The sequence below is a fragment of the Melospiza melodia genome, chromosome 29 (genome assembly GCF_035770615.1).
Source record: "Melospiza melodia melodia isolate bMelMel2 chromosome 29, bMelMel2.pri, whole genome shotgun sequence".
Taxonomy (NCBI): domain Eukaryota; kingdom Metazoa; phylum Chordata; class Aves; order Passeriformes; family Passerellidae; genus Melospiza; species Melospiza melodia.
This window is the reverse complement of record NC_086222.1, coordinates 362,366-381,834: the sequence shown is the minus strand read 5'-3', so window position 1 is coordinate 381,834 and position 19,469 is coordinate 362,366. Positions and strand designations below refer to the sequence as shown.

Sequence of the window (19,469 nt, the reverse complement as noted above, 5' to 3'; positions counted from 1 at the left end):
TTTCCCCAGGGCTGGGCCTGCCTTGAGATGGGTCACGCGCCCACAGCTCTGAGCTGCAGGGATTAAACCAGCGGTGAACTCCGTGTCCAACCAGTGCCGTAGCAGCGGCCAGCCCCTGTCAGGACTCCGGGTGCTAATCCAGCCTGATGGTCCATGCTCTTGCTCACAGAGGTGTGTAATCAGCCTTGATTTTTACAGCTGAATCAGGAAAATGTGGAAGGAACAGTTCAGACCAGCAAAAACCCTTTCTTGCCTCTTGTGCACAGGTAAAAGATGCGGTCAAGGAACTTTTGACACAAAGGTCTGTGGCTTATCTGCTTTATCATCTTAGCCATGAGAAGATGAGGCTCCCTCAGGGCACACGGTCACTGCCATCCCACCTTTGCAGCAGGAGTAGAACTTGGTGCTGCCTTGTCTCATTTTCCTCCTTCCCCCTTGTTTTCTATTTTTCTCTCTTTTCCTCCAATGTTTTCTGGACCAACCAAACCATAGCTGCAGCAGCAGGGCTGCCCATTGCTGCTCCCACCCTGCATCCCACCTCTCCAAGGTACAGCTGCACGTTCAGAGCACAGACACACTGCCAACGGACATGATAATTTATTGCAAATATTTCAGAGCAACACAGACATGCAAGGAAAGAGCTGCTGCACTGGGGCACAGCATTAGCCACATCAGACTTGGCTATGGGGGCCTCGCCAGAGATGCCAACAGTGTCACCCATCAGTGATGGTACCACGGTGTCACCAACAGTACAAAGCACTGCCAGCTGTTTGTTGCCTTCCCATTCTTGCTTGGTGAGTGCTGCAGGGAAATCTGCTGCTCCTTAACGGAGAAAAGGTGAAGCAGACGCACAGAGGAAGGAGAGAAACCTGCAGAGCTGCCGTAGCAATTAGCAAATCATCCTGTGAAACAAGCAGGAGCCCTCCCTGCCAGGGGAAGAGCCCACGAGGTGCACAGGGCACAGCACCTGAGGCCCTAGATGACCAAGTCTGCGTTTTTGGGGTGCAGGTGGTGGCCCCTGGGCAGCCCTGGTGCCGCGGGGCCCTGGCGGCCGGCGGGGGCCGGCGGCGTGTCGGTGCTCGGGGCGCGGGCGCTGCAGGCAAGGAGCAGTCCTCCAGCGGCCAGGAAGGCTCCAGCAAACCAGCCCAGGAAGGTGGCCTCCCCAAACTCCCACCTGGGCACGATGTCGGGGACGGTCTCGTCCCAGAAGTCGAGGACGGTGTTGTAGGCGACCCAGGAGACCGGCACCAGGGTGGTGATCCCTGCCAGGCCCAGCGTCGCTCCCCCGCCAAGCAGGAGCCGCCGCTTTCGCCCGGGTTTGTCCTCGCAGGTTCTCCAGCCCTCCAGCCCCAGGGCAGCCAGGAGGCAGCCCAGCAGCCCCAGCCCGTTGGAGAGGCACATCAGGAGGCGAGAGATGCGCAGCTCGGGGGGCAGCGCCAGGAAGGAGCCGTGGGCTTGGCATTCAACCACCCCCTCCTCCTGGGTGATGCAGACCTGCCAGAGCCCCATGTTCCAGACCTCCATCTCGTTCAGGTCCAGGTTGAGGTTCTTCCAGAGCGGCACGAAGGTGGTGACGCAGGAGCTGATCCACCCGAGGAGAGCCAGCAGCATCCCCCCGCCCTGCGCCTTTGCCCCCCAGCCCCCGGCCATGCCGTCGCCGCCCCGCTAAGCTGCGGGCCTGGATCAGCCGCCCCGAGCAGCGGCCGCGGGCATTAACGCTTGTGGAGCGGCGTCCGCCCGGCCGCCGGCCGCGTCTGCCGCCCGGGGGGGGCGAATTCAAGCCTGTTCCTCCAACGCCGGGGTGTGGCCACGGTCGTTTTTCAGCTGCTGTTGGTTTTTCCATGCTAAAAGGAGAGCCCGGCTCAGCAGGAAAAGCCGGGCGCATCCCCGCGGTAACTCCGGGCTGGGTCCCGCCGCTGCCTCGCCGTGCCCAAGAGGGTTAAGCCAAAGCACGCAAATCCTCCGAGCCTTGGCCACCCCGGAGCGAGAGCCTTGGCAGGGACAGCGATTCTCGGCTGCAGCAGTTCCAGCCTCGGTGGGACACGGCTGGCACCGTAGCACAAGATGCAAGGCAGCAGACAGGTAGAAAAGCATCGGGCTTTTCTCAGGAGTCGGTGGCCCTGATCCTCATTAGGTCGTTAATTAAATATGCAAAGGAGCCTTTGAGGGCTGCGTTGAGAATGGGGATGTTCAAGGGAAGGCGCAGGTTTCAGATGGGCCCTTCTCACAGGTGGGCATTGATCGCCCTGTCCTGCACCCAGCAGATGACACTCGTGGTGTTGTGATGTCCTGATAGGAGACACCCTGATGCAAGCACACAGCTGGGGAAAGCCCATGGACATCAGCTTGGTCCGCTGGAAGGTGTTCCTGTGGCAGGGGGCTGGAGCTGGACTGATCTTTAAGACCCTCCCCAACCCAAACCGTTCTGGGATTCTATGAAAAGGACGAAAAGAAGCATCAGGAAAATCCCAAGTTTGTGCTGGCACTCGGCCCCCATCCTCCCCCACGTGCACTGCCTCCGCGGGGTCCAGCTTGCAGATTCATCTTCCCTGGGAGATTAGCGACTAATCTCCCCTTCATCCGCCGTCTTTCTTATCTGTATCGGGAGCCAGACGGGAAATTACTGAGTCCTGCTGGTCGCGGGGTCCAGCCCTGGTGAGTGCCGGGAGGGTCTGTGCAGGGGGCTCCCACAAGGAGGGGGCGAGAGAGCGCGGACCACGTTCAGCAGAGAAGCGCAGACCAGGCAGGAGAGAGGGGATGTTTTCCAGCCCTTGCTGACCATCCCGCTCCTCAGAGCAGACAGGGAGCATCATCCCGAGGGCAAGAGCAGGGAAATCCGCTGGGAAACCCCTCCTGCTCCTTCCCCCAGGCATTGGGGCACCTGCTCCTTCCGATTAAATCGTCTCAAGGTAATTGTGCCTGTCATTGAGACAGATTAACGGGTGACCTTCTGCCGCTGGAGCGGGATTGGCGGCCGCCGCCGAGCTCCCAGTCCTTCTTTCCCTCCCACCGGCCGCGGTGGCACGGCCGGGCAGAGGATTCCCGTCCGCAACCGGGGGGAAGATGCCCGGCGGTGGCCGGGGCGCAGCGGGAGCCACGAGCCGAGAGCGACGCGCGCCGGGCCGGCAGCCGCTCTGCCTGGACATGAGGTGGGTGTCTCCCGGGTGCCGGCGGGTTGCTCCGGACACTGACATCCTCCGTCGCCGCGCTGAGGAGCGCTGGTGCCGCTGCTCTGCAGTGGCAGGGGATGCTCGAGGGAGGCAGAGCGCCGTCGCTTCCACCCCATCCCCACCCCTTCCCCGCAGGCCGCTGCGCTCCGGGTTGCGTTTCCAGGCCATGAGCTCCCATCGCGTCTCCCCATGGGCACCGGCTGGGCTCAGCCTGTCCCGAGGAGCCCGGCCGTGGGATCTGCCTCTCTCGCACCTTCCTCCGCACCTAGGGACCATCCATTTCTGCCCGGAGCTTCTCAGAGAACCCGCAGCTCCCGCCACGGCCTGGAACAACCGTGGGACAGTGCCTTAGGCGCTCACCCGGAGCTCGCCGGCTGCCGGGGCTGCTTCCCACCGGAGACGAGTGCCTCCTTCCCCGGCCTTGCAATGCAATTATGGCCCTTAATGGGCTTAGCCATCTGGAGCCAGCCCGCAGGCGCCCCGGCACAGCTCCGGAGTTGGGACAAGCGTTGCTGGGCGAGCGGGGCTCCCCCAGACCCTGGCCCCGGGGGATGCGGAGCGGGCCGGAGCCCCACGCTGCTCTCCCGTCCGAAGTAACTCCCGCTTGTCTCCCCCCGGCAGGACCCCGCGCCCAGCCCGGGGCTGAGCCGCCGCCATGGTGCTGCCCTACGCCCGCAACGGCGGCGGCGGCGGCGGCTGGCTGCCCCCCGAGGAGCCCCGTGGCCGCAGCAACTCCATCCCCCCGGCGCAGACCCCCACGGCCAAGCACATGCTGGCCTACCTGCCCCGGCCGCCCGCCGACACCAGCCGCTACGGCACCTTCCCGCAGAAGGTACGGCTCGCCCCGGGCTCCGGGGCATCCTCGGCGCGCGGCGCCGCCGGGCGCTCGCGGCTCCTGTCGGAGGCGATTTCTCACCGACGGGCTCCTTTCCCCCCCGCAGCCCGATCTGCCGGCCGCGCCCGGGGCTCCGCTGGAGGACGGCGGGCAGAACGCCGCCGCCGCTGCCAAGAGGGGCGCCGCGATGCCAAACTACCCGTCCGCACCCCGTCACGGCGGCTTCGTCCCCGGGGAGCCGTCGCTGCCGCCGAGCCGCGGCAGCCTGAGCGCCCAGCAGCACCGCGGCCGCCCGTCCTGGTGCCCGCCGCCCGCCCCGCAAGAGGCGGCTGCCCGCTTCTACCCGCTGCACGCCCTGAGCGCGGCCAACATCCCCAACTCGTCCCGCGGCAGGACCTCCGCCCGCAGCTCCGCCGCTCCCACCCCGGAGGGGCTGCAGGGCCGGCGCTGCAAGCTGCTGGAGGAGGACGGCCCCGCGGCCCAGGCCGGCCGGCGGCAGCGGCAGCGCTACGTGACCAAAGTGGGCAAGTGCCAGGTGAATCTGGGCAACATCCAGGACAAGAAGAGGTTCCTCTCGGACATCTTCACCACCATCGTAGACCTCAAGTACCGCTGGTTCCTCTTCGTCTTCATGATGTGCTACGTCGTCACCTGGGTGGTCTTTGGCTTCATCTACTTCCTGGATGCCTGGGTGCGCGGCGACGTGTGGCACCGGGGCGATCCCGAGTGGCAGGCGTGCATCGAGAACGTGGACGGCTTCGTCTCCGCCCTGCTGCTCTCGGTGGAGAGCCAGCGCACCATCGGCTACGGCACGCGCATGGTGACGGCCAACTGCGCCGAGGGCGTCATCCTGCTCATCGCCCAGTCCATCGTGGGCTCCATGATCGACGCCATGATGGTCGGCTGCATGTTTGTCAAGATCTCCCGGCCCAAGAAGCGCGCCCAGACCCTCATCTTCAGCAAGAACTGCGTCATCTCCCTCCGGGACGAGAAGCTCTGCCTGATGTTTCGCGTGGGGGACCTGCGGGAAAGCCACATGGTGGATGCCAAGATCCGGGCAAAGCTGATCAAGTCCCGCCAGACGGCCGAGGGGGAGTTCATCCCCCTGGAGCAGTCGGAGCTGAACCTGGGCTATGACACAGGGGAGGACCGTCTGTTCCTGGTGGAGCCCCAGATCATCTGTCACGTCATCAACCGCCACAGCCCTTTCTGGGACATGTCGGCCGAGTCGCTGCGCCGGGACCAGTTTGAAATCATCATCATCCTCGAGGGCATCGTGGAAGCCACAGGCAAGTGGTCTGGGGGAGTCAGGGTGGAGAGGGGGGGCTCCCCTGGGCTCCTGGGGATGCCAGGCAAACCCAGGCCCAGGAGTGACATCTGAGCAAGAGAGGCTCGGGGTGCTGTGTGTCTCCAGCAGGCTGTGGGTGAGGCAGGGCTGGAAGCCCCTCGCCCTGCAGGCTCAGGGGGCTCATTGTGGCACCCGGCACAGCACAGCCATGTTCTCCATTGCTGCAGGAATGACGTGCCAAGCCCGCACCTCCTACACGGAGGACGAGATCCTCTGGGGATACCGCTTCGAGCCTTGCATGTCCCTGGAGAAAGGCGCCTTCCAGGTGGACTACAGCCGCTTTGAGATGACCTTTGAGGTGCAGACGCCAGCGGCCAGCGCCAAGGAGCTGCAGGAGCTGCGGGAGCTGGAGCAGCAGGAGCACTCCACGCTCAGCCTGTACTGGGACCAGCTGGTGCAGCCGTGCGCGCTGCCGGGGCCCGGCGAGGACGCGCTGCTGGGGACGGCTGTCCCTGCCAGCACAGCCCAGGGCGGCCGGGACGAGCCAGCGCGGCGGGACTGCCCTGCCTGAGCCCCCCGGGCCCGGTGCCCCACACCAACAGTGCCATAGCCCACCCTGCTCTGGGGGGCTGAACGCCCCCCGCTCCCCCAGCTGCAGCCACAGCATTCTTTCATTCTTTTTGTTAAGTTGTTCTTTTGTAACGAGGAATACGAGGCAGCGGGTGAGTAAAGGCTGTTCATGACAAAACCACCGACCGTCAGCCGCGTTTGTTCTGGGGGGGCCCTCGGGGTCCGGGCAAAGAAGAGGCAGAGCCCAGAGCCCCCCAGTGCCATGGGCTCAGTCCTGCACCACCTCATGGACCCTGACACAGCCCCCCAGCACCCGAAGCTGCCCCCAGTCCCTGTCTGAGAGGGTGCCCCGGGATCCCCCAGCAGGGAAGCATTGCAGCGGGCTGGTGCTGAGAGAGGCTGGATATGGTGTAGTAGAATAAAATTAATATTGTTACAGGAATGACACCACTGGAGTCACCTGCAGCACCTGGCAGGGCAGTGCCTGGGCCTGAGCCAGGGGCCTGGACTGAAAAGAAATCAATGAAATCTGTGTATGCAGGGTCTGGCTGGGCTGAGGAGCCTCCCTGCAGTCCCCAGACAGCTTTGCCTCAGGGGGTCGCAGAATAACCCCTTGGATTTAACCCCTTTTGCCCACCTTTGCCTCTCCTCTATCTACCTACCTTTGTATCTCCCCACAGAGTCTTGGGCAGGGTATTTTCTGACCTCACCTCAAATCTGTCCTGCCCAGAAGGGTGTGAGGGGAGGGATGGGGCAGATGGAGCAAGCTCAGCCCGGCACAAAAAGGATGCATAGGGATGTAATATAAACATGTACATCAGTGTCCCTACCCCACACCCCCTACAGCCCCAAACCCCCGACAAACATAAAACTCCCTGCACAAGAAACAGTTAAAAAAAAAAAAAGGCCGCAAACAAGTGTTTGTAGGTGCAAAGTTAATAAGGGTCAATATGCATGTTGATCCAATATAAAACTGTGATTTTCCTATTAAGCAGTTGATTTACATGTCATTAATATTCAAATACAGGCCACTGGGTAAATAACAAACACAAACTGGGTTATCACACACACGGTCGCGTTTCACAGCATGGGACAGGCTCGGGTCCCACCGAGCCAGACCGGCTTCATGTCCCTGTTCCTGTCACATTCCCATTCCTGTCCTGTTCCCACTCCCTTTATTCCCGTTCCCATTATTCCCATTATTCCCATCACCGTTATTCCCATTATTCCCATTATTCCCGTTATCCCCGTTATTCCCATTATTCCCATTATTCCCATTCCCATTATTCCCGTCCCCATTCCCATTATTCCCGTTCCCATTATTCCCGTTCCCATTATCCCCGTTATTCCCATTATCCCCATTATTCCCACTGTTCCCATTCCCGTTCCCGTCCCCGCGGGGCCGCAGGTGTCGTTCCCCGTCCCGGCCGCCAGGAGTCGCTGCCGCCGCTCCCACCCGAGCTCCCTAAGCCCCGCCCCTCCCGTGCTTCACTTCCGGCGCGTCGCGGTGACGTCAATCGCTGTGCGACGCGGTGACGCGCAGAGCTCTCCGGCGGCGGCCGAGGTGGGAGCGGAGCGGGAGCGGGGCCGGGGTGGCACCGGAGCGGGAGCGGGTTGGGAGCGGAGCCCCCGCACCGTGCGGGGCGAGCCCGCCGCGCCCGCGGGGGAGCGGGCCCGGGCCCTGACGGCGGCCCTCCCCGCAGCCTTGCCCCGACTCACCCGTATGGCGCGGCCCTGAGGGGAGATGACCGACCAGGAGAACAACAACAGCATCTCCAGCAACCCCTTCGCCGCCCTCTTCGGCTCCGTCGCTGCCGCCAAGCACTTCGCCGCCATCCAGAAGCAGCAGCAGCTGCGGCAGCTGACAGGTGCGGAGGTCGAGGCTGGCGCTGGGGCAGGGGCTGGGCGCGGGGAGGGGGCGAGGCGGTCCGCTCGGACACGGCTGGCCCCCGAGACGCTGAGGGCTCTGTCGTGCAGGCGAGGAGACGTCCATCAGCCAGGATGACTCCGACAACAGTGTCTCCGAGAGCCTGGACGACTGCGACTACTCTGTGGCCGAGATCAGCCGCTCTTTCCGCTCTCAGCGAGAGCTCTGCGAGCAGCTCAACATCAACCACATGATCCAGAGGATCTTCCTCATCACACTGGACAACAGTGAGCCCGGGTTTGGCGGGGTGTGGTACAGGCTGGGGCAGATCTGACGTGGGAGAGGACAGCTGGGAGGGAACAGTGCCAGGTGCTGGGGACAGTCCTGCCTGCAGGTGGAACAGAACAGGTCCCTCTGCCCTTCCCAGGTGACCCCAGCATGAAGAGTGGGAATGGGATCCCAGCACGCTGTGTGTACCTGGAGGAGATGGCCGCAGACCTGGATGACCAGGACTGGCTGGACATGGACAATGTGGAGCAGGTAGGGACTGCCTGGGACCACCTGTAGGCTTTGGCCTCTGGATTGAGTTTGTTTCCTCAGAAAGTACATATGATATCCCACATCCTTTTCCAAAACCTGGCACCAAGCTGACACTTATTGTTTTGCTGGAAAAGCCCATGAGATTTCTGGGATGTGAGACTGAGAAAAGTGTAGAATTTGGGGAATCCAGCCCTTCCTCCTGGAAGCTGCAGGAGTTCGCTGCCCTGTAGGTCTGTGTGGGTAGGAAAGGGAAGAAAAACCAGAGAGCTCAGTCAACAGTGTCCACACACACTCATCTTCATTTGCAGCTGTATCAGTCATTCCTGGGGAGGATTTCAGTGGAAATGGTTTCTGGAGGGGTACTGTTGTTCCATGAGGGGCTGGAAGGTTTGCTCAGGCCAGAAGCAGCTGAGGGTTCTCACTGCAGTTACTTAATGAGGGACAGGGAGAGCTGTTCCCAGCAGGAGCCCATTAGGCTGTGTGGCGTGGAGCTTCCTCCTCTGGAGGGGCCAGCTCTGCGCTGGGCTGTGTCACTGTGCCCTGTCCCTGCCGGTGCCCAGGCCCTGTTCACCCGCCTGCTGCTGCCGGAGCCCGGGAGCCACCTGATCCACATGACCTGTGCCAGCAGCCAGAACCTGTCGGCCGACCGCGACGCCGGGGAGAGGCACATCCTGCGCTACCTCTACGCCTGCTTCCGCAGGGCCCGCGAGGAGGTGGGCCAGGCTCTCTGCACCCCGCTCTGCCGCGCCCCGCTGGAGCTGCCGTGCCCCAGCTGGAGCTGCCTTGTTGTCCCTGTCAGATCACCAAGGTCCCCGAGAACCTGCTGCCCTTCGCCGTGCGCTGCCGCAACCTGACGGTGTCCAACACGCGCACCGTGCTCCTCACCCCCGAGATCTACGTCAACCAGAACGTGTACGAGCAGCTGGTGGACCTGCTGCTGGAGACGCTGAGGGGGGCACGTAAGTGCAGCCGGGCTGGGGCACGGTGCTGGCTGTGCCACTGCCTCGGTGCTGCGAGGCTGCCCTGCAGCATCCAGGGCTTGGGTGAAGCTTTGGCTCCCCTTGCTGCCAAAGGGGGGTTGTGTTTGGGTCGGTTTGGCTGTTGGAGCACTGTGAGTAACAGCCTTGTATCTCCTGCTAGAGTTTGAAGACATGACCGAGTTCCTCGAGGAGGTCATAGAGGCCTTAACGATGGACGAGGAGGTGCGCACATTTGGGGAGGTGATGGTTCCCGTGTTCGACATTCTGCTGGGGAGAATCAAGGACCTGGACCTCTGCCAGATCCTGCTCTACACATACCTCGATGTGCTCCTGTACTTCACAAAGCAGAAGGACATAGCCAAGGTGGGTACTCTGGCTTAGGCAGGAGCTTTTTGCAGGGGCACATGAGCAAGACCTGATCTGCAGAGGTCAAACCAGCAGTGTGGTGTAACAACACCTAGTGTGGCTAGTCCTACCTCTCCTCTCCCTTCTCATAGCCTGCCACAAACCCATTAGTATGTTAGGGTTTTTTGCTGGGATTTTGGACAACTGTCAGCATGTCCTGATGTGTTCCCCAGGTTTTTGCAGGCTACATACAGCCCAAGGATCCCAGCAATGGACAGATGTACCAGAAGACTTTGCTTGGTGCCATTCTAAATATCTCCTGCTTGTTGAAGACCCCTGGCGTGGTGGAGAACCATGGCTACTTTCTGAATCCATCCCGATCCAGCCCACAGGAGATTAAAGTGCAGGAATCCAACATCCATCAGGTGGGAGAAGCGGGGCAGTTCTGCTTCCTGTGGTGTTAGTGGCCTCTCATTGCCTGAGGGTTCAAAACGTGGTATCAGGGCTTGAGTTCCACTGCTGGTTCAGGAATAGCCTGCCTTGCAACTAGGCATGTCCCAAAACTGCTTTGAATTCTCCAGCTGGAGCATGGAAACACTTTTGCCAGCTGCCTTGGGTCATTATAACCCAGGTCTTTGTGCCTTATCAAAGTTGCCCGAGCTTTTGGAAAAAGGGTGGCTGGTACTGGCAGAGCAGACATCAGTAACTTGAGGTGCTACCTGGAGATCATCTACCTCAGGTGTTGCAATCACCAGGGAGTAGTTTTCAGTGCCTGTCCTGTAATTAAAACACTAATTGATTCACCAGTTGAGAAGTGATAGGCATTCACTTCTATCTCACCAGATAGAAGTGAATGTTCTCTCTCATTATGCAAGTAATTTTTTTTCCTTAGAGAAATACTTAGGAATTCATTCCTAGGAATGTTCCAGTAGGTCATGAGTAAAACACGCGGATGCAGGATATAAATACAGGAGTGAACTGGGGTGCAGAGGTCATCCCTGGGGGGAACTTTCCCACTCAGGGGTTCTTTCAGGCTGTCAAAAATAGGCAAAGAATTTTGGATTTACTCCATATGAGAACAAATTGTCTCAGCTATGCTTTTGCCTAATTGTTGTTTTGTGCCAGCCCCAGGATCTGACCTGCTTGTGTGTGATGGGTGATTCATGGGGTGTCCCGAGGAGCAGGAAAGGGTCTGATAGCAGTGGTATCACAGAGGCAAAAGAACCACCCCCAAGGACTCATTCAGTTGTGTTCTGTTTCCTCTAACAGTTCATGGCCCAGTTCCATGAGAAGATCTACCAGATGCTGAAGAACCTGTTGCAGCTGTCACCGGAGACAAAGCACAGGATCCTGTCCTGGCTGGGGAACTGCCTCCATGCCAATGCGGGCCGCACCAAGATTTGGGCTAACCAGATGCCAGAGATTTTCTTCCAGATGTACGCCTCAGATGCCTTCTTCCTCAACCTGGGGGCTGCCCTCCTGAAGCTGTGCCAGCCCTTCTGCAAACCCCGATCTCCAAAGCTGCTAACCTTCAACCCTACCTACTGTGCCCTGAAGGAGCTGAACGAAGAGGAGAGGAGGAGCAAGAACGTACACATGAAAGGTACACCTAAGCTTTGGGGATGGGAAAGCAGATCTCCTCAATCTCCACTTTACCCACTAATGCCTTCTCAGTAAACCATTAGGGTTAGGGGAGAGTTAGAATTGTGACTAGAGAGGAGCAAGAAGAGAGCTGAGTGCAAATACAGTGCTGCCAGTTATCACCAGCAGCCCTTTTGTGTCCACAGAAGGGACCCTCTCAACCCTCTCCTCACCAGCACTGCTGGGTAGGACCTGATGCAGAGATGCTTTTCCTTACAGGTTTGGAAAAAGAAACATGTTTGATCCCTGCTCTGAGCGAGCAAGAGCCACAGTTTGCGAACAGCTACAATCTGGTGACGGAAAACCTGGTGCTCACGCAGTATACCCTGCACTTGGGGTTTCACAGGTACTTGTTTCAGTTCCCCTGGGGCTGTTTTCCACCCATGTGCAGCTCTGCACATTTCAGTAAATACTGTGAACACAGGGTGGCCAGCTGAGCTGCTGCTTCAACTTCAGCCTGACTGACTGCAGGAAGAAATTTTACTCTCATTTTTGCTAATCAGGATACGCTCAGGCTTTAAACAATCATTGTGGGTTTTGATTGTCAAACCCCCTTGGCCTTTCTGCAAGTGCTTTATCTTAATAAAGGAGTCTTGCAGGCTCCCTGTTACTTGTAGACACCAACAGCCAAGTGCTGGTATTTATAGGTTGCTCCATTCCCCCTCTCCTTGGGGCAGGAGCCTCATCCAGGTGGCAGAGCACCTGTCCACTGGGAGTGTATGTGAAACAGCAATGTGAGGTAGCTGTCAGCTTCCAGGAGAGGATTTTCTGGACACTAAAAGACTCTGTTTTGCACGACTTCCCTCTGCAAATCGTTGCCTAGATACTGTGAGGTCATGGCTGATCCAAGCAGAGTCCCCTTCTGGTTTATTCTCTAAATATAGACATTGACAAAAAAGTTATTATGCAAGTGGCTTGTTGCTGGGAAACTGAAGTGTCACCTTGCAAGCATCTCTGGGCCGTGTTGGATCCCTGACCTCAGTGACCCAAGGGAGCTCTGCTGTGTCCCCAGGCCACTCTGCAGGTGCCATGGTCCCTCAGAGGGTCTCGTACCCTCCCAGGTCCTGCCAAGCCTTTTCTCAAGGCTTCCCGTTGCAGAGCCCCAGCCAGGGTACCCACAGGAAATTATCTGAATCCACCAGCTTCTGCATTGGTGAGGCAGGATGTCTGTCTTTCTGTCTGTCTCCTGAGCCCCTCCTTGCCTCCTTTCCCGGGCAGGTTGCACGACCAGATGGTAAAGATAAACCAAAGCCTTCACCGCCTGCAAGTGGCGTGGCGAGAAGCTCAGCAGAGCTCCAGCCCCGCTGCTGACAGCCTCAGGGAGCAGTTTGAGCGCCTGATGACCATCTACCTGTCCACCAAGACGGCCATGACGGAACCGCAGATGCTGCAGAACTGCCTGAACCTGCAGGTGTCCATGGCAGTGCTGCTGGTGCAGCTGGCAGTGGGGAACCAGGGCAGCGAGCCGCTGGAGCTGAGCTTCCCGCTGCCGCAGGTGGAGCACAGCGCGCTGGCCTACGTGCCAGGTGAGGCCACGGGTGCTGCTCTGTGCCAGCACCTGCATGCATCAGCACTGCAAGAGCTGCCTGAGCAAGTGCTCCCCTGTCCAGGGCAGGACACAGTGCCACCACCGATGTTGTGCAGAATATTCTCTCTGAAAAGGATCTCTCTTAGAGAATTTGGGGCTGTTTGAAGGGCCATACTTAGGGTGGTGAAGCTGCTGACCTTTTAGAAGTCTTACTCATTTGCAAGTGGCAAGTTCTACGTTGATTTAGTGTTTTCTCTATATGTAAACTCTTTTTTCTGGGGCCTGCTTCAGGATTCTTCCCTTGGGGGTTGTGTAGAAGTGTGTCATCAGCAGATGCTGGATTTACCCCAGAAGCAACCTGACTTGTGGGAGGGAAGAGGGGAAGTGAGTCCCACATGTTACTCATGCCATCAGGCTGGGCATCCTTCTCCATGTCAGGTTCTAATACAGCTTTTTAATTACCAGTAGTTAATCAGCATCAGGGTGGTGAGGGGAGAGTGGATGGGAGGCTGGAAAAGGGCAAGGTGAGCTGCCTGGGGAGGAGCTCAGCTACAATCTCTGTTTGCAGAGTTCTTTGCCGATAATTTGGGCGACTTCTTCATTTTCCTGCGGCGTTTTGCTGATGACATCTTGGAGACTTCTGCTGATTCCCTGGAGCACATCCTTCACTTTGTTACTGTTTTCATGGGTGATGTGGAGAGGTAGGTGCAGCCCTAGGTCCTTGTTGCAGAACTCCCAGGGTGACCAAGCAAGTAGAAATTGCAGAGCTGTCTTGAGGCTTGGTTTGTGCAGCTGCAAGCAGGTTGATCTTTTTGAAACAGCTGAAATATGCCTGCAAGAGGCACAAAGGGAATACAGGCCTGCCTAGAGACCACTGGCTTCATGCAAGGTTCAAATGGGATTTAGTGCTTAAATATATGTGTTCCCACACTCTCCCTTTGCCTGAGATTCCACTGTGGCATGGTGTCTATGCAAGTGACTGCTGACCCAGGGCTGGCTTTACTGATGGTTTGCAGCAGTCTGGCACTCAAGCATGGATGAACACAGATCCTGGAGTGATTCCTGAGCAGCTCCATTCTGCACCATGGACATGTCATCCTGGATTTGCTTTGTTTTGTCTTGCAGGATGAAAAATCCTCACCTGCGAGCCAAGCTGGCTGAAGTGTTGGAGGCTGTGATGCCTCACATGGATCAGGCTCAGAGCCCGCTCGTCTCGAGCGTGTTCCATCGCAAGCGAGTGTTCTGCTCCTACCAACACGCCGCCCACCTGGCCGAGGCACTCATCAAAGTCTTTGTGGATATCGAGTTCACGGGTAAGCGCAGAATGGGAAGAGTTGTGTTGCCTGTGTAGCACCTGTGGGGGACTGTCCACTTGAAAGGTTCTTTGGCTTGTGCCCAGGTGACCCACACCAGTTTGAACAGAAGTTCAACTACCGCCGTCCCATGTATCCCATCCTGAGGTACATGTGGGACACTGATTCCTACCGGGACAGCATAAAGGTGAGGCAAGAGGTGCATGCCTGAGTGTGCCATGTGGGTGTGCAGCTCACCTGGGGGGTCACATGGGGGGCTCCACGTCCTGCCATCGGGGCTGGGCTGCAGAATTTGCTATTTCCTTCCTTTGCAGGCTCTGGCTGATTATGCCTCAGAGAACCTGGAGGCAATGAATCCCCCTCTCTTCTTGCGCTTCCTTAACCTGCTCATGAACGATGCCATTTTCCTGTTGGATGAAGCCATACAGGTAGGGCTGAGTTCACGTTCCATCACTGTCAGGTAAACAAGATCTCACTTCCTTGGTGCAATACTGACCTCCAGAACAGGGCCAGCTTGCCTGGCTCTGCCTGGTGAGTCTCTGCAGTAAGTAGTGTGCAGGAAACAATCCCAAGACGGAGTGGCCGGTGCCCTGGAAGAAGAGGTGAAGGCAGGAGGAAAGGTCTGGGGCCCTGTCCGTGGGTTACCCTTCCTTACGTTGCGTTCAGGAGGCAGCTCAGAACCAAGAGGAGCAAAAGAGCTTTTTCAGATCCAACAGGAAGCACGCTGGGAAATCTGCCTGTTCGTAATCTGGATACACTCAGGCTTTAAACAATCACTGTGGGTTTTGATTCTCAAATCTCCTTGGTCTTTCTGCAAGTGTTTTATCCTAATAAAGGCCTTTTGTCTCCAGGCAGTTTTCCTTTGGGATTGCAAGGGAATTTCAGGTGCTCTCATGTCCCTGGTGTGTGTTAAATGTGTCTCCACTCCTTTCAGAGCTGCTGTTGCTGCTAGAAAGGGCTATTTTGGGGAGCTATTACCTGCTAGAGAGCTGATTGCTGGAAGGCCAGCAGATAAGATGGGTGATATGGATGTTGCCTGACTGGTTTTGAGTGTTTCTGGACCTCCTTGCTGTCGCCACCCACGCAAACAGTGCATGTGTTCTGTCCTGCAGTACCTCAGCAAGATCAAAGTTCAGCAGATTGAGAAGGACCGAGGCGAGTGGGACAGCCTGTCCCCCGAGGCTCGCCGCGAGAAGGAGTCCAGCCTGCAGATGTTTGGTCAGCTGGCCCGTTTCCACAACATCATGTCCAATGAAACCATTGGCACTCTGGCTTTCCTGACTTCAGGTAGGGGAAGTGGTCCCTCCTGCCTGCCAGGGTGTGAGCAGGCAGGAACTTGGTTTCAGTGTGGTCAGATGAAGATGGAATGGCTCTGAATCTGCAAGCTGTTGTTTTGGTTTCCAGAAATCAAGTCCCTGTTTGTGCATCCTTTCCTTGCCGAGCGCATCATCTCCATGCTCAACTACTTCCTGCAACATCTGGTTGGGCCTAAAATGGGAGCTTTGAAGGTGAAAGATTTCAGTGAGTTTGACTTCAAGCCACAGCAGCTCGTGTCTGACATCTGCACCATCTACCTAAACCTTGGGTAGGTGACAAGGGGAGTGAGCTTGTCAGGAGCCATGCAGGAGCCATCTTGGTGATACTGGGGGAGAAATGCTTAGTTACACTCGAGCTTTTCTTTAGCTTTGAGTTCTTTGCTATGGGAATGTGGCTGCAGTGGGGCCTGTTTTGCAGCCCTGATAAATGGGGATTCTTAAACCTTTCTCTCATGTAACCTGGTGCAGGGATGAAGAAAACTTCTGTGCCACAGTCCCCAAGGACGGCCGCTCCTACTCACCGACGCTCTTTGCCCAGACCGTGCGGGTTCTGAAGAAGATTAACAAGCCTGGCAACATGATAGTGTCTTTTAGTAACCTGGCTGAGAGGATCAAGGTGAGCACTGGAGGGAATTCAGCATACAAAAAGAGATAGAGCTGGTTCCCTGTGTCCTTTTTGCTCCGTGTATTGCTGCATCTTTGCTGTGGAGCTGGATTTCTGGGAGTGGAGCTTTGTGCAAGGTCCAGCTGGGGCAGCTGGGAGGGTTCCCTGCCTGCACAGACCTGTGAATGCTCCCTGGTTTTTAAAGGGTGGGGAGGCGGAATCCCTCAGAGCCACGTGTGCTCCCTAGTCTCTTGCAGACCGGCAGCAGCAGGAAGAGGAGACATACGCAGATGCCTGTGATGAATTCCTGGATCCAATCATGAGCACTCTGATGTCAGACCCCGTGATCCTGCCCTCCTCCCGTGTCACTGTGGACCGATCGACCATAGCCCGACACCTCCTCAGGTGTGCAGCACAGCCCTCTCGCCTTGATACTTTTGGGAATCTGTTTCATATATCCAGGGACTCTTCCTGGCCTCTCTCTTTTCTTTTCTTTTTTTTTTTTTTTTTTTTTTTATCTCTAGCACCAGGAAAGTCCAAGTAATCTCCTTGATCTTTTCTGTTTCAGTGATCAGACAGATCCTTTCAATCGGAGTCCCCTAACTATGGACCAGATCAGACCAAACACAGAGCTAAAAGAGAAGATACAGAGATGGCTTGCAGAGAGGAAAAAGCAGAAGGAGGAGGAGCTGGAGGACACTCTGAACTAAAAGACAGGCTCTCATCTCTAAACCTCCTGTCATGGGCAAGATCACAGCCATGCAGGGGTAACGGCTGGAGCTACCACCCGAATGACGACCACATTTAGTGCATTGCCACCACCTTTGGAGTCTCTCCTCAGACCTTCCCTGCCAGCCCTTGTTCTCTCTTTTCCTTTCAAGACTCTCTCTTTAATACTACGACTTCCCACTGCACTACAGCTTTGAGCCTCAGCCACGGGAAAAGAACACAGCCTCCTCATGATGTGGTGCCCTGGCTCTGTATTACCTGCTCTTTGTGTTGGCCATGTTCTTTTCCAGCAACACCAAAAGCCTCCCTCTGTTCTGTGTTTAAACTGTAACCATCTCTCACTTGGTGAAAATGAGGGGGTGTTTTTCTGACTTTTATGTGCCAGGGGTGTAGCACGGTTTACTTCCCCAGTGAGTTTTGGGAATGGCGGGCGTTGGAAATTAAACACAGAGATCATCTTACAGCTGGTGCTGGAGGTGTGGCGCTGCCGGGAGCTCTGAAAAGCCTGTTTGGGTTCGGTGCGGGCACCGGTGCGCTTCCGGCCCTGCGTGGGCCTCGAACCCGCGGATCCTGCGCGGTCCCGCCCCGCCCCGCCCCGCGCACGTGACCCGGGGTCCTCGCGGCGGGCTGCCCTCGGCGATCGCCGGTGCGGTGAGCGGCGGTGACATTGAGCGCGCCGCAGCGATGGCCAAGGCCGCGCAGGGGCTGGTGCAGCGGCTGGTGCAGCGCGGGCCCGAGCTGGTCGGCGGTGAGGGGCGGCGAAGGGCACGGGGAGGGAGCGGGACTGCCGTGGAGCGGGCTGAGGCGAGGGGAGCGACAGCGGGCCGGGGGGAGCGCCGGGGAGGGGAGGGGGCGCGGGGCTGAGGGCAGCGGGACCAGGCCCGGGCAGGCCTCGCGGGCTCCCGCCGCTGGGAAAACACCGTCCGCTCGCTCCCCTTCCCGCAGCCGCCGTCAAGTACTCGAAGCCGCGCTTGGCCACGTTCTGGTACTACGCCAAGGTGGAGCTGGCCCCGCCGACCCCCGCCGAGATTCCGCGGGCCATCGACAGCATGAAGGACTTGGTCAGGGCCTTCCAGAGCGGCCGCCTGGCGCAGCTCACTGTCAAGGTACCGGCGGGGCGGGATGCGGCACTGCCGGGACGCAGCTCCAGCGGGAGCCTCCTACCCACCCGGGACATGCTCTGCTCCTGCCTGGGGAAGAGTAGGAACTGTTCTCAACGACGTATGAAGCTCATGGAATTCAGGGGCTCAGAGTTTAAAGTGTTTTGTTTTATTTGCTTTAATTCTTCCCTGCCTGGACCAGGCTGTGATTGCTCCCCTCTGCTCCCAGGGAAGGGAGAATCCAGCCTTCTGGATCATCTGTTGGCCTTGAAATTAGTGTGTTTCCCGTGTGTGGGCTAAGAAATGATCCTTGAAAGGGCTATAAAAAGCCAAAATCAATAGCTGACAGTGTGCTTAATGCTGTACAACATTTCTGTGATGGGACGTGTTGAGGGGTACCCTCTGCTCCGCTTCTGGGTTTTCACCTTGAGAACTGCTGGAGGGCATGGATGTGGGATGGGAGTGAGGGAGGAGCTGTTGTGGGAGTGTGGGATCTGAGCAGTGGCTTTTTCCTTTCAGGACGCAGTGAGGAACGGCCTGGTGGCCACGGAGGTGCTGATGTGGTTTTACATCGGAGAGATCATCGGCAAGCGCGGCCTCATCGGCTACAACGTGTGAGCACTCACCTCAGCAGTGCCAGCAGTGCTGGGTCTGTAATGGGGGCTGCAACAATAAAACTAGGAGCTGATCGAGCTGTTGTCATCCTTGTCTGGTACTCTGACAGGTGCCAGCCTGTCCTGGGGGCAATGCTGGCAGGGATGGCTCCTCAAGGGGGGTCTGAGGGCCAGGCCTAAGGGTGCCAGAGTGCTTCAGTGACATCACTTGGTCACCAGAGCTCTCTTTGCTCTGGGACACTCACTGTGTCCCAACTGTGGCTCCAGGGGAGGTCTGAGAGCCCCAAAATCAAACAGAGGCTGGAAAGGGGAAATATTCCGTTTGTTCCTGAATGCAGTTCCCATCAGCTACTGGGACCCAAAAGCAAATTCCAGTACTTTTTCCTTTATCAAAAGCAATTTCCATGGCTTATTCCATAGGGAACGTAGCCCTTCAGGTTTGGTATCTGACTGGTGCAGTGGAAGCCTGTGTAAGTAAGCAGAGCCTTTTTACTTACATGTGTTACCTCAGCTACCACCAGCCAAAGGTTGAGCTGTCTGGGGTTCTACCACCTTGCTCATTGTCAGCCAGCTCTTGCAGGGTTTTCTACAAAACCTGGTGAGTACCCTGTGCTCTGACATGTTCAGAAAATAATTTGTAGGTGTTTTCTGGGGCTAGCAGCCTGTTTTTACTGTCTTAGAAGATGGTTTTAGTCATTATTGCTCCTCGTTGATACAGTTGTTGTCCTGCTGCTCCTTTGCTTCTGTGGGCGTTGTGCTGTGCACACGGTGACCCTGCAGGCCCCCAGCCCTCAGTGACCCTGATGTCTTGGGGTGACTGTGCATGTCACTTGCTCTCTCTGCAGCAGAACTGCCCTTCTCAGCAGCTCATCCCAGCACAAGGCCTTGTGTGCTTCTGACAGGGAGTGCAGCTGAGCTCACACACTCCAGATGTGGTATAAGCAGTTTGTGGTAAGGTTGTTCGTGGCATGGATGGAGACCTTTTCTTCAGTCTTGTTAAAAAGAAGGCTTCCTGCCTCAGCAGCTCTG

The 19,469-nt window shown here is 57.5% G+C and overlaps 4 protein-coding genes across 4 annotated transcripts; 3 read left to right on the top strand and 1 right to left on the bottom strand.

The window, feature by feature from the left end:
• Nucleotides 1-586: 586 nt before the first annotated feature.
• On the bottom strand, nt 587-1,650 carry LOC134430535 (putative claudin-24). The gene has a single exon (XM_063178290.1). It carries the CDS (start codon nt 1,648-1,650, stop codon nt 976-978), a length of 675 nt encoding a protein of 224 aa, XP_063034360.1. The 3' UTR covers nt 587-975.
• A 2,175-nt stretch (nt 1,651-3,825) lies between these two features.
• Nucleotides 3,826-5,864, top strand: LOC134430528 (G protein-activated inward rectifier potassium channel 4-like). The gene is made up of 3 exons (XM_063178273.1): nt 3,826-4,002; nt 4,112-5,294; nt 5,521-5,864. Exons 1-3 carry the CDS (start codon nt 3,826-3,828, stop codon nt 5,862-5,864), a joined length of 1,704 nt encoding a protein of 567 aa, XP_063034343.1.
• A 1,503-nt stretch (nt 5,865-7,367) lies between these two features.
• On the top strand, nt 7,368-17,187 carry UBE4A (ubiquitination factor E4A). Its single transcript, XM_063178267.1, has 20 exons — nt 7,368-7,427; nt 7,567-7,731; nt 7,841-8,017; nt 8,158-8,270; nt 8,831-8,983; nt 9,070-9,229; nt 9,411-9,613; nt 9,829-10,020; nt 10,865-11,198; nt 11,456-11,582; nt 12,455-12,762; nt 13,333-13,465; nt 13,890-14,077; nt 14,164-14,264; nt 14,392-14,505; nt 15,190-15,364; nt 15,482-15,662; nt 15,862-16,009; nt 16,245-16,402; nt 16,566-17,187. Exons 2-20 carry the CDS (start codon nt 7,608-7,610, stop codon nt 16,705-16,707), a joined length of 3,231 nt encoding a protein of 1,076 aa, XP_063034337.1. The 5' UTR covers nt 7,368-7,427; nt 7,567-7,607; the 3' UTR covers nt 16,708-17,187.
• Nucleotides 17,188-17,355: 168 nt separating this feature from the next.
• ATP5MG (ATP synthase membrane subunit g) lies at nt 17,356-18,518 on the top strand. Its single transcript, XM_063178292.1, has 3 exons — nt 17,356-17,474; nt 17,672-17,832; nt 18,346-18,518. Exons 1-3 carry the CDS (start codon nt 17,411-17,413, stop codon nt 18,442-18,444), a joined length of 324 nt encoding a protein of 107 aa, XP_063034362.1. The 5' UTR covers nt 17,356-17,410; the 3' UTR covers nt 18,445-18,518.
• The last annotated feature ends 951 nt before the right edge of the window (nt 18,519-19,469 follow it).

Coding starts and splice junctions, on each gene's coding strand:
- LOC134430535 (XM_063178290.1), bottom strand. CDS start 1,650: ATGGCCGGGGGCTGGGGGGCAAAGGCGCAGGGCGGGGGGATGCTGCTG.
- LOC134430528 (XM_063178273.1), top strand. CDS start 3,826: ATGGTGCTGCCCTACGCCCGCAACGGCGGCGGCGGCGGCGGCTGGCTG. Junction 4,003..4,111: donor ACGGCACCTTCCCGCAGAAG/GTACGGCTCGCC, acceptor TCCCCCCCGCAG/CCCGATCTGCCGGCCGCGCC. Junction 5,295..5,520: donor GGGCATCGTGGAAGCCACAG/GCAAGTGGTCTG, acceptor CCATTGCTGCAG/GAATGACGTGCCAAGCCCGC.
- UBE4A (XM_063178267.1), top strand. CDS start 7,608: ATGACCGACCAGGAGAACAACAACAGCATCTCCAGCAACCCCTTCGCC. Junction 9,614..9,828: donor AGCAGAAGGACATAGCCAAG/GTGGGTACTCTG, acceptor TGTGTTCCCCAG/GTTTTTGCAGGCTACATACA. Junction 16,403..16,565: donor ATAGCCCGACACCTCCTCAG/GTGTGCAGCACA, acceptor TTTCTGTTTCAG/TGATCAGACAGATCCTTTCA.
- ATP5MG (XM_063178292.1), top strand. CDS start 17,411: ATGGCCAAGGCCGCGCAGGGGCTGGTGCAGCGGCTGGTGCAGCGCGGG. Junction 17,475..17,671: donor CGGGCCCGAGCTGGTCGGCG/GTGAGGGGCGGC, acceptor CCCTTCCCGCAG/CCGCCGTCAAGTACTCGAAG. Junction 17,833..18,345: donor TGGCGCAGCTCACTGTCAAG/GTACCGGCGGGG, acceptor TTTTCCTTTCAG/GACGCAGTGAGGAACGGCCT.